Below are 11,841 nucleotides of genomic sequence, written 5' to 3'. Positions count from 1 at the left end.
AGGAAGGAGAGCCGGGTCAGGCAGGGTTGGGAGGCTGGGCTGGGCTCTATTTGAGCAGAACCTCAAAAGCTGAGCTCAGGAGTTTTGCACTTTCTGACAACAAAGGTCCAAAGGCAGTGAGGATCCAATAGGGAGAAGTACGTGATGAAAACCCCCTTCTAGGAAGAGCATCTTGACAGCAAGAGAAGGTGTTGGATGGGAGACAAGAGCAAGACCCCTGAGGGCTGAGGGGAGGTCCCAGCGGGAGTCCATGGAGGGAGGGGGGCATGGAGGGGAAGGAGACGCTACAACCCACTTAGCAGGAAGACACAGGAGGCCAGGAATTTTGAGTGGGCTTCTGGAAGGTGGGGAGAGAGGAAGGAGGTGAAGGTATTCGGGCCCCTCCAGCATATAACTGGGAGAATGATAATACGGTGGCGCCAGGTGGTTCAGTGCATGGAACTCACTGAACACATAGTCTAGAGAGCTTGGCTTTTCATGGCCAGAGAGAAACAAGCAGCTGGGGAGGATCCGCAGTGGCTGGTGCTGGAACTCGGGAGGAAGGACGGGCGAAAGGGTCTGAGGAAAGCTCACCCCTGAGAGGTGACAGCGAGTCCCAAAGCACATTAGGGTCTGCGTAGGGGGCGGGTGAATGGGCACTGGGCACAGGGCTCCAGTCAGACCCTAGCTGGGTTCTCACTGTCTGGGTCTGGAGCTTCCAAAACAGCTGAGCCTAACGTCCTCCGGCCTGCTCTTCATTCTCCAGAAAGGTTTCCAGGTGTTTCCTCCTGGCTCCACTGGGGTGAGCAGGCACCACCCAGGAGAGAAATCCAGGGGTAGAGAGTGCTGGGAAGCCGGTGGGTGACAGTTTTCCTCGACCCAAACACAAAGGTGTCTGTGCTGTTGTCCCAGGTTCTTGCGTGTCCATCTCACCCACTTCAGAAAACCCCTGTGTCTGCTCAGTCGGTGACAGCTGGAGCTGTGACTTCGACACTTGTCTGTGTTGTGATTCAATGAAAAAGGTTTTAAACCCTATGAGTCTGAAGGGGGTAGTCCCAGAGGAATCTGAAACAAGATGGTCCTGACAATCAGTGTAAGGCCCCCAAGAGGAAAAGGAATCAGTCACAGCAGCTAGTGAGGGAGAGAGAGGATAAGAGTTCAGCCAGATTTCTTTCTACTGGGCCGTGCCAGGCTGGGCTGCCCCTCCTGGCCAAGGAAGCAGCCAGCATGCCACCCTTGCTGGAGGGCAGTAATTTCCTACCCTTGGATAAAGGTCAAAGTATAGAAGATAACTACCCAAGCTACAGGTCTGTGCATCAACTTTTCAAATTACTTATTTATGTATTTTGAGAGAGACAGAGAGAACATGAGCAAGGAAGCAGCAGAGTCGGGGAGAGACCCAGGAATGCTCTGTGCTGTCAGTGAATGCAGAGCCCAATGCAGGGCTCAAACCCATGAAACTGTGAGATCATTTCCTGTACTGAAATGAAGAAGTCAGATGTTCAACTGACTGAGCCATCCAGGTACCCCCTCTATGTACCCGCTTAAGGTGCATGAAGTTTTCACCTGAGAAGGACCCAGAAAAGTCACACAGATAAGTCATAGGACTGCCCAGATTTTCATCCAGGAACAAGAAAAAATTCTTCCAGAATATACTATATAGGACAGTAGGAGGCAATATAGTTGCAGCTCAATGACATTTCAACAAGGTATTCTTATGTCCTGGATTCAGTCCTGGATATAGACTGGGCACAGCCAGTAAGGCACTGATGTAGTCAGAGGATGCTATGACCATATGAGGTTCCCCTAGACTATTTGGTCTTCGCTTCTTGTTGGACTGATCCCATTCCCACGATGGGGATGACACTATTTTGCCAATCTGTGTTCTAAGCCTCTAAACATTTTTTTTTAAGTTTATTTATTTCAGAGAGACAGAGACAGCACAAGCCTGGGAGGGGCTAAGGGAGAGTAGGGAGAATCCCAGGCTGTCAGACTGAGTAAGGCATAGGGCTCGAACTCATGACACTTCAATATTAAATCTTTGACCTTCACCAGAGTCCTGTGCTTGTTGAGCAGACGGGATGCTGATGGCCTAATGCTGGGCCTGCAGTCGAGCTCCGTGCTGGTCGGATAGGTCCTCGGTTCCCCTTAGCTCCCAGCTACAAGGAACATGAAGGATGGAGGGAGGATGTGGCATCAAGCTGCGTAATAACGCTGCCTTTCTTACAACCGGAGATCATATCCCTCCCCACGAAGCCAGATGCCCTGGGCCGAGCTCAGTGTTGCCCGTGCTCCTGTGCCAGGCATCCTGTCTTCCGTAGCCCACCCTGCAACACCTCCCCCTCCACAGAGGCCCCCTCCCCAGCTCAATCCTGAGGCCCTGCAGCTCTCAGTGAAACAGACGCCTTCATTCGCAGAGGGAGAAAGGGCTCAGCAAAGGAAAGAGGCCTATGTGAGCTCCTGCAGCAGAATTGAGTCTTGCTGGGAGGAGAATTCAGGGTTCTGGCCCCCTATCTGAGGCAGCAGCTGTGGGGGCACCGGGGTGGCTCACTGGGTTAAGGTTCAGATTTAAGGTCAGGTGGTGATCTCATGGTTTGTGGGTTCGTGTCGAGCTCTGTGCTGACAGCTTGGAGCCTGGTGCCTGCCTGGATTCAGCGTCTCCCCTTCCCTCTCTGCCCCTCATCCGCCTACATGTTTTTTTTCTCTCTCAAAATGGATGTTAAAAAGAAAAAAGTACTAAAGCAGCTCCATGGCACATGAGAGTGCGTGATGGTTACACATGGAGGATTCACGTGAGCTCTCAGCCATCCAGTTCTAGAAAGCAGTGGTGGGAGAGAAGGAGCTTTTATTGAGGCAGTACAGTCATCCTTAGGGGGAGGTCCCAGTGTCCTGGGGCTCCGGGGTTGGGGGACTCCGGGCTGGGGGCGGATGGCCAGGCCGCGGCTACATAAAGGTGAGGTGAGTCGAAGCAGGGACCCCACAGCTTTCCTTGTGCTCCTCAAACAGCTTCTCCAGAGCCTGCATGTAGAGCGTGTGATAGTGGTCCACCTCTTCCTCGCTGGGGTGGAGGCTCTGGGGCACCGGAATGGGGCGGCCCACTGCAGGGAGAGGGGAGACACAGGTGAGGTCGGGGTGGGGGTACCTCTGCCGTCCTGCCCCTGAGATGGGCACTCACCCACGGTGGTGATGGGCCTGGCAAAGGGCAGCAGGCCCCAGGAGTCGGCCGAGAAGAGTCCGCGGCCCCAGAAGATGCAGGGACTGTAGCCTGTGAGCTTCTTGAAGGTCATCTGGCACAGGTATTGCCAGGTGTTGGGGGCAAAAACCTTCAAATGGAAGATGTCGTTCTCTCCAAAGGAGTACACGGGTACCAGCGAGGCACTGGGCAGGGACAGGGAGAGAGAGGAGGGGTGTTGGGGCCAGCGGATCTCGGGGCACCCCAAGATGGGACTGCAGACCCCTCCCCACACCTGCCTCCACTTCTCAAGGTCTTTTCAAGCATATGACAAAGAAAGATCTGCAAGAAAGGACTCACAATTCTGGAGAAATGCTTACGTACTGTGCCTTCGTCACCAGCTGAGCCTTGAAGCACATGGTGGTTAGGGAGCCCTGACCCCCACCCCGGTGCAGACAGAACCCCTTGGACGGCCTCCACGAAATTTAACACAAGCAGCATGTCCAATAACAGGGACAGTCAATTAACACATATTTGTATCATTCTTTATACTGTATTTTTACCATATAGTGAGTAGTGAAAAGAAAGTGCTGTTAAGGGGCTCCTGGGTGGCTGTCGGTTAAGCAACTGACTTTGGCTCAGGTCATGATCTCATGGTGTGTGAGTTCAAGCCCTGCATCCGGCTCTCAGCACAGAGCCTGCTTTGGGTTCTCTGTCCCCCTCCATCTTTGTCCCTCCCATGCTCTCACTCTCTCAGAATAAATAAACTTAAAATAATATTCTAAGAAATCCATGGATAGTGGACACATGTAGTTCAAACCTGTGTTGTTTAAGACTCAACTGTATACAATTCCTCACCTAGTTGTTGCAACTACAATATCGTTGCAAAGTTAAGCTATGAGTCTGTTTTGTAAGTAAAGACACATGTCTGAGGTCTTGTCATTGAAGTAGTGTCAGAAAGGGATTTGAACCCAGGGCTTCTGAGAACAAAGTCCTGCTACTTGCGATATGATCCTGCCTCTTTCAAAGAGGGAAGACTGGACCAGAAAGTGGGAATGATGCTTGAAGTAGAGAACACCCACACATGTTGAAATGAGAGGGGGCTCCTGGGCGCCTTGTTGTATGGAGCTTCCAACTTCAGCTCAGGTCGTGATTTGGAGGCTTGTGAGTTTGAGCCCTGTATCAGGCTCTGTGCTGACAGCTCGGAGCATGGAGCCTGCTTCCGATTCTGTGTCTCCATCTCTCCTCCCCCATTCACACTCGGTCTCTGTGTCTCTCTCAAAAAGAAATAAACATTAAAAGAAAAAACTGCTGACATGAGAACCCTGAGGTTCAACGCACAGTGCCGGCTCTGGGGACACAGAGGGCCACCCACAGGGACCTGGCCATGTAGGGACTGAGAGTGTGGGTACCCAGATGCAATGCACACCTCTGACCATCAGCAGCATCCCCGGCTGGGCACCTGCACCCCACTCACCCGTGCCTCAGTGCCAGGCGCACGAAGCCTTTGCGATTCCGCAGAACGAGGTGGTGCTCCCCTGGGATTGCATACAGGGCTTCCTGGGCCCCCGCAACTGTGATGACCACAGCCTGCCCACTCGGGGGCTGAGAGAGAACAAAGTCCAGGCTCCTCCGGTTCACAGAACATCCTCCTGCATGCATGAGGAGGTGGGGAGTGATCACCACCACCATCCACTCCTGGGCTGCCTCGTCCTTCCCTCACCCTTTTTGCGTGTGCCCTACACCCCATTACATACAAACTTGCTGCCCTATGTGACTTATAGTCCCTCTCTCAGCAAGGGGGGCAGGATATTTGTCCAAAGCTACTCAATGATGCCCACTGTGAGCCCTGCCAACCTTCAGGCCTGGTCCCTGTGTCTGGTGGGCGAAGGGCAGTGTGGCTGGGATGGGGGAGGGGTGCCTCACCTAAGGACATGACATAGTCTCGATAGACTGGGAAGAGGAAGAGGGTGTGCAGCACTGCAAACATGGCCCAAATTCTGGGGAAGTGCTTGGAGAAGTCGTTGGCCTCGGTGCAGATATTACAAAAAGTTCCCACGCCCATGATCCCATGTGGGTCAGCAGCCAGCACATAATTCCGATCAGGGGGCAGCTCTGCTGTTTTCACCAGCTTGGGGATGTTGGGCAGGAATAGAAGAAAGCAGCGTGGAAAGCAAAATACCAGATGAAAAGAGTTGCCCTCCACCCCACAGACTTCAAAGTTCAAAGTCATCCCTGAGTCAACAGCAGGTGTTGGGGTTACACTGGAACACAACTCCGCCCCCCCCCTCACTCCCTCTGGTCCCATGGTTTCAGTTGAGAATATGCAGGGGTACATAGACAGGGGTGACTAAGTCTGTGATTTGGGAGAGAGGGAGGAGGCCGATAGTCTTTGTGGACTGTGACCTGTCACCTTGATTGGATAGTAATCCCTTAGGTGTTTCCAAATGTTCCAGTTCCTCGTGAACTCGAACCGCCTTCCACCTTGGGGCAGAGAGATGGGTGGAAGACTCTGGGGCGCTTGGCCACTTCTTCTGCTCCCCGGGTGCAAGTCCGGGCATGCTCACCTTGGTTGGGAGTGTCCCAGTTCAGGAAGAACCACGCCAAGTAGAGAACAGAGAGAGACCAGAGTGGCGTGAAGAGGAAGAAGAGGAGGAGAATGGAGAAGAAGGTGCCTGGATGAAGGACAAAAAAGAGAAGCACTTAGGTATTGATGCTGGGTTGTCCAGTCCAGCCACTCCTCTCCTCTCCGCTCACAGATGGGGAGGGTACACCCAGCCACCTCTGACCTTGTCCTGCTCCCTTTGCAAGGGTGGGGGGGGGCTCTCGCCTTTCTACCCAGACTCCCTGCTCCCTTTGGGGTCCCGGGCCTCAAGACTTCCTACCCATGAAGAGGAAAGAGAGCACGAAATGGTAGGCGCCTATTATTTGCAGCCACTGTTTCTGCCGGGTTTCCATGGCGGAGGCAAACAGCAGGGCTGTGGGTGACTCCTGTCCAGTAGAGCTCCTCTGCCAGCAGGGGTCCTGGAGCCTGAGCACAAACCAGGAAGGTTTAGGTGCCCATGGGATGGATGGTTTTCTCCTGAGAAGGGCCAAGCCGTCGTAGCCTCGCAGAGCGTGGGTGTGTTGTGTGCCTGTGTGGAGTCGATGCGGAGATCTTGAATTCAGAGCGCCAGAGTCTCCAGAATGATCCTTGAACTGCCAGCTTCGGTAGGTCAGGACTGGCCTCTGGGCGGAGTTGGGAGGGGACAGGAAGTGTGCGAGGGAGGTGGGACATTGACTGTGAAAAGGAGTCTCCAAAGAATCTAGGGGGCCCGCGGACTGGGTCCCTGCCTCCCGGATGGCTGAGGCCTGAAGCCGCGCTGAAGCTATGTGATCTCCAAGCACGCATCGCAGAGTGTGGAGAAGCCCTGAGCAGGAACACTCACACACTGCAGCTCTGTTCCCATGTATAACTTCCCTCTCTGCGCACAGTAGCTTCGGGGAGCAAGAGGATCAGGGAGGCGTGCCTACGTGAGGGCGAGGTGCCCGTGGGCCTTTTGCCTTGGCGAGCTTTGCCCTCCTGGAAGGGCTGAGGGAGCCTCTCCACCTGAACTCATGCCTTGCGTCCACCTGAGCCTAATGGGACAGGAGCTTCGGGGCACTGGGATCGCAGCAGTGGGGGGTGGGTCACGCTGTGAGCAGAACTCGATGTGAGAGGGGCGGTTGCTGGGCTCCTCAACCCATCCCGTTCCCCCTACCCTCCCCATGGTCCTGTTTTTTAGCGGTTACTAAAAGCCAGCCTGAAGTGCAGGGGGTCGGGGATGAGGCCAGCATGGCTAAGGCAAGGCCCACAACCGGTTACCATCACCTCCAGGTGCTGGGAGCCAGCGGGCCAGGGCTCAGGGGGAGAGGGTGTGCGGGGTTGGCAGAGGTCGGGGCTCAACCTCGGCTATGGATGGGAGTGCAGAAGGGCAGGAGGAGGCACAGGGACCCGTGGAACAGAGGCAGGGCCACCCTCGCAGTGGCTGCAGAGCCTCCTGCGCTCTCCGCAGCCAAGAGCCCCGAGGGTTAGGGAACTGCTAGAAGAACTTGTTCTCTCAGAAACAGGAGACAGGTGCCAGGGAGGCGAAAGGGGGGCAGGGGCGTGGCTGACTCTAAGTCCTGCCCCCTCTGCCCCCACTTCCAGGAGTGCCGCCAGCCACAATCCTCCAGGACAGAGTAGCCCATGGTGGACCGCCTGGCCACTGGCGGCTTCTTCACTTGTATTTTAGTGCCAAAGTGACAAATCCCTTCTGATTCTGGCTCTGCAAGGTCAGCGCGCCCACTTTTGTGTCCAGTGCTTCCAGGGACCCTCCCAAGGCACGACTGCCAACTGGCCACCCCCAGGCCGGACAGCAGATAGGCGCCGCTGGCCTTGTCAGAGGACACCAAACCTGGGTGCCTTTAGAAAAGAGGGAGGAGGGCACCAGGCAGGTAGACGGGGGTGCCCAGCCCAGGGTAGGAGGGTGAAGTAGGAGGCAGCAGCTAGGCCTAGGGGGAAGGGTGCTGAGGGTGACCTTTCCCCTTCTCAGCACTATGCATGATGTAGTCCCAGAAAAGAGGGAGGTGGAAGCCACAGGGCAGCATCGGAAGTTGCCCCGGGGCCAAGGAAGAGTCAGGAGAAGCCTGTGGCTTCTGTGCAGAAGTTGCTGAAGGCCCGGATGACCAGGACCCCGTGAAGTTGGAAGCCTAGAGATAGTTGCCAGATGGATCCAACTCTGTAGTTTTCAGCAGCTGGGGGCACAGGGAACATACCCCACCTGTCAGGGAGATCAGACTTTTGGCAGTGACCAGAGAAGAGTCCTGCCCAGCACACTCTTCCTGGATACCTATCGCTGAGACAGGAAAGTAATCTCTGAAATGTCTCCAGATGGCCCAGTTGGGGACCCAGGCAGAGCGGTGGCCCCCTGCCCATGGAGTGTCCCTGTCTGCAGAGAGCCAGACCAGGTAGAAGAGGGCTAGGATCCAGGCTCAGCTGAGGAGCACAGGGACTAGCATGGCCATGAACACCTGGGCTGCAGAATGGAGCGGGGGGGGGGGCAGGGATACTCAGGCCCCTTTCTGCCTCCTCTTCCCTGTGGTGTGTCTTCAGCCCCTTCTGTCCCGGCAGATTCCTTCTATGCCTTCAAGGGCCCCCATGGGTGCCTGCCCCGCCTCCCTCCTGGAAACAGGGAAGTGGGGTGACAGGGGGTGGGCCTCACTCACCGAGCCCCAAGAAGGAGCAGTTCCACTGAAGGACAGTAATGGCTTGGAGACCCTGGAGGAGGGTCTGGAGGAGGCTGGCAAGCTATGGAGGGGCGACCCCACAGGGGCTGCTATGGGCTCTTAAGTACAGTCCCTCGTGGTCCAGCCCACCTGCCCTGACCCTTGGTTCTGGTCTGGCCCTTGTTTCCACTCCCTTTTCTGTACCCTGTACCCTGGAGCCCCAGATCGAAGACTTAAGCATTACCTGAGCCCACAGGCCTGTGACCAATAGGACCAAACCGACATGCCCAGGGGTGCGGCCAGCAGCCTGGGGGTGAGGAAGGTGTTTGCACCTTGGGGAGGTCAGGACCTTGGTCTGTGAATACCGGGCTGACAGAGGGCTGGGAAAGCAGGGTGTTGCCTGAGGGGTGTGTCCTGCCACACAGAGCGCCCCCCATGAGTGAGAACATCTAGGAAACTCATTAGTCACTCTGGCCTGGCCTCTCAGAAGTACCTCAGGTTTCTGTCACTGGATACATTCTAGAAGGAAGGGCTTTTTGGGAAGGCCAAGGATTGGTGAGCTCCAAAAAGCACACCCTGTCAGTGGCCTGGGACCAGGCCTCACCTCACCTTGCCCCAACCCCTGTGCCCCCGACACTGGCCAGACTGTGGACTGCCAGCTTCTCCAGGTCAGGAAATGTCACTTGGTAAATTAAAAACAATTTTTTAAATGTTTATTTATATTTGAGAGAGAGAGTTGGTATGTGAACGTGGAAGGGGCAGAGAGAGAGGGCGACACAGAATCTGAAGGAGATTCCAGGCTCTGAGCTGTGAGCACAGAGCCTCATGTGGGGCTTGAACCCACAAGCCGTGAGATCATGACCTGTGCTGAAGTCGGACGCTGAGCTGACTGAGCCACGCAGGTGTCCTGGGAATGCCACTTCTTCAGAGACAACTCTGACACACACACCATTAGGTGCCTCCATCACGTGTTCTTCTAGCATAAAATACGTCCTCCTTTTCCTTCCTTCATGGTGATTTTCTGATTCAGGTCTTCCCGAGGCTGTAAGCAACCAGAAGACAGGCTGGTTCTTATCAGCAGGGCGACAAGTGCCCAGCAGATGGGGGGAGTCAGCACAGGAGACACGACGAATAGCTCCTTCCAGTGCTGCTCAGACTGACACACCGTTTGCGTCCCTGTCCCCTGATGCACTGTCATGAGGGCTTCTGCCTCCAGGGACCTAGTCAAGATGTGTCTTCTCCCATCCCTGCTCAGCCCACTTCCATTTGCAGGGAGTCCAGGGGAGAGATGCTTGTTCCACACAGAAGGGTGACAAGCCACACCCACCAAGAAGGCCAGCTTGGGACACTGGGGGGCTCGGTCAGTTAAGCTTTCGACTTTGGCGTGGGTCCTGATCTCGTGATTGGTGGGTCCGAGACTCCTGTTGGGCTCTGATGACAGCTCAGAGCCTGGAGGTGCTTCGGGACTCTCTGTCTCCCTCTCCCTCAGTGCCTCTCCCTCTTCCACTTGCGCTCTCTCTGGATCTCTCAAAATAACTAAAATAAAATGTTAAGAAAAAGGCAGGGGGGTAGAGATGGGACCCTGGGAAGCCTCCAGATTCCCACACTGCTCTATCATCTGCGTCTGCCTTTTCCCTTCTCTAGCGTTTGTGTTGGGAGTAACTCCAGGTGTCCCCTCTATTCAGGTGGCGAAAGTGATCCAGGGTCAGTAGGGAGGGGAAAGAAGGAACAGGGACTCAAGGGTTACAAATCCTCCTTTATCGAGAGGGAGGCTGGGAGCCAATAATTTATTATATGAGGCGCCCTCAGAAGCCTTCTCCCCATGAGTCCTTGGGGATCGTGGAGATGGGCGCCAGACGGGGCCTCCAGAAGCTTCCTGAGAGGGCTGCGTGGGGGGGGGGTGGATTGGGGGGAGACGACACATTCAGTCCCAGGCACAGGGAACATGCACTCAGAAAGCGAAGCGCCAGACAGACCCCCTTCCGTGGAGGGGGCCCAGGGAAGGCACAGTGGCAGGGTAGGTCTGGCAGAATGGTTGAGTGTCAGGGGTCGACGAAGGACGCCATGATGTAGTGAGTGCTCCCAGTGGGGAGCAGCCCCTCGTGGTAGTGGGAGAGGTGGTTGGGGAGCAGGAGCCCCCAGCCCTTCTGTGGGGAGGAGACGATGCAGTCGTAGCGCAAGAAGCAGGAGCCACCTCCCTGGAAGAGGACGGGGACAGACATGGAGAGTGAGCACACAGGGGACTGGGGGCAGGCAGCTCCCAGGGCGGGAGAGGAGGGCAAGAATCGGGTGCGCAGCCTGGAAGAGACGGGGGTGGGAGGGGGCAGGGAGGCTGACTGAGTGGTTCCTGGAGGAGGGGTCAGAGGGCAGGACAGCAGGGGAGAATTCGTGTGGGCGCACCCGCATGTGTGGAGGGGCCCTGGGGGCGCGGGCTCACCTCATAATCCAGGCCGTTGTGCTTGAGGGTGATGTTGAGAATGAAGGTGGAGCAGTCGTGATGGGGGCGCAGAGAAGGCTGCCCATCTGGCCTTTAGCGGACCACAAAGTTCATGACCGCCTGCGCCTGTGGGGGCAGGAGAGAGGAGGCTGGAGGGAAGGCTCTGAGGTCCTGGAGGATTGAGGAGGGGCTCTGGGCCAGAAGCAAGGAGGCCTTGAATCAGACCCAAAGGATGCTCCCGTGGGGGGCGAGAGTGAGCGCGGAATGGGCAGCGGAAGGGCTGGAGAGCCCAGCGCCTCAGCACCTTCACTCCCACAGTCACACCCACGGGCTGCCAGCAAGGCCCCTCGGAAGGACCGACTGTGCCCCGCCAAGTGGAGCAGGGTATGTGAAAGCCTGTCCCCGCCTCGAGGTGGAGGACCAGGGGCAAGTCCTCGGAATAGGCACCTGGAGCCCCAAGGAGCTCCAGGTTAGTGTGGGGGAGTCAGGGGACTGGGGGTGTGGGCTCCTAGATCTCCAAGGGGAGTAGAAGAGAGGGAAACCGATCAGTCAGTAAGATAGGGGACCCAGACGGGAAGGACAGAGGTACACATTAGGATGTTTGGGTCCCTGGGGGGAGGCAGGATCAGTTGAGGGTAGGCAGGGTGACACAAGTCCAGCCTGCTTAGGCTTCTCTGCCATCTGGAGCAAGGACTGATGGTTTGATAGCTGAGAGTCAGGAAATTTTGACTTTGCTTTGGCAGAAGGCCCGGGGAAGGACAGGGAGTCCTGGAGTGGGGCCCACAGGTACCCCCACTCGGTACAGTTCACCGAGAAAGAAAGCCCATGACTGGACTAAGGGGGAGGACGCCCCGCTACCTGAGCCTTCTCCCAGGCGTTGATCACGTGCACAGATTCCAGTGCCAACTGAGGACCCAGGCCATCCAGGGGCCTTCCGCTCCTGCCTGGGGCTCTCGACTCACAGGGCTCACCTCTTCCCACATGCTGAGCACGCATCATCACCACTAAGGGCACAAGGTCAGCCCCG

The 11,841-nt window shown here is 56.2% G+C and overlaps 1 protein-coding gene across 1 annotated transcript; it reads right to left on the bottom strand.

The window, feature by feature from the left end:
• Window positions 1-2,813: 2,813 nt before the first annotated feature.
• Window positions 2,814-6,109, bottom strand: LOC120239331 (2-acylglycerol O-acyltransferase 3-like). Its single transcript, XM_039243541.1, has 7 exons — window positions 6,037-6,109; window positions 5,719-5,826; window positions 5,565-5,635; window positions 5,078-5,282; window positions 4,629-4,803; window positions 3,155-3,357; window positions 2,814-3,077 (listed from the first exon to the last, which is right to left on the bottom strand). The coding sequence occupies exons 1-7, from the start codon at window positions 6,107-6,109 to the stop codon at window positions 2,923-2,925; spliced, it is 990 nt and encodes a 329-aa protein (XP_039099472.1). The 3' UTR covers window positions 2,814-2,922.
• Window positions 6,110-11,841: the final 5,732 nt, after the last annotated feature.

This window comes from Hyaena hyaena, unplaced genomic scaffold, assembly GCF_003009895.1.
Source record: "Hyaena hyaena isolate Hyena2069 unplaced genomic scaffold, ASM300989v1 scaffold_228, whole genome shotgun sequence".
Classification (NCBI taxonomy): Eukaryota; Metazoa; Chordata; class Mammalia; order Carnivora; family Hyaenidae; genus Hyaena; species Hyaena hyaena.
This window is presented reverse-complemented; position numbering and strand designations above follow the sequence as displayed.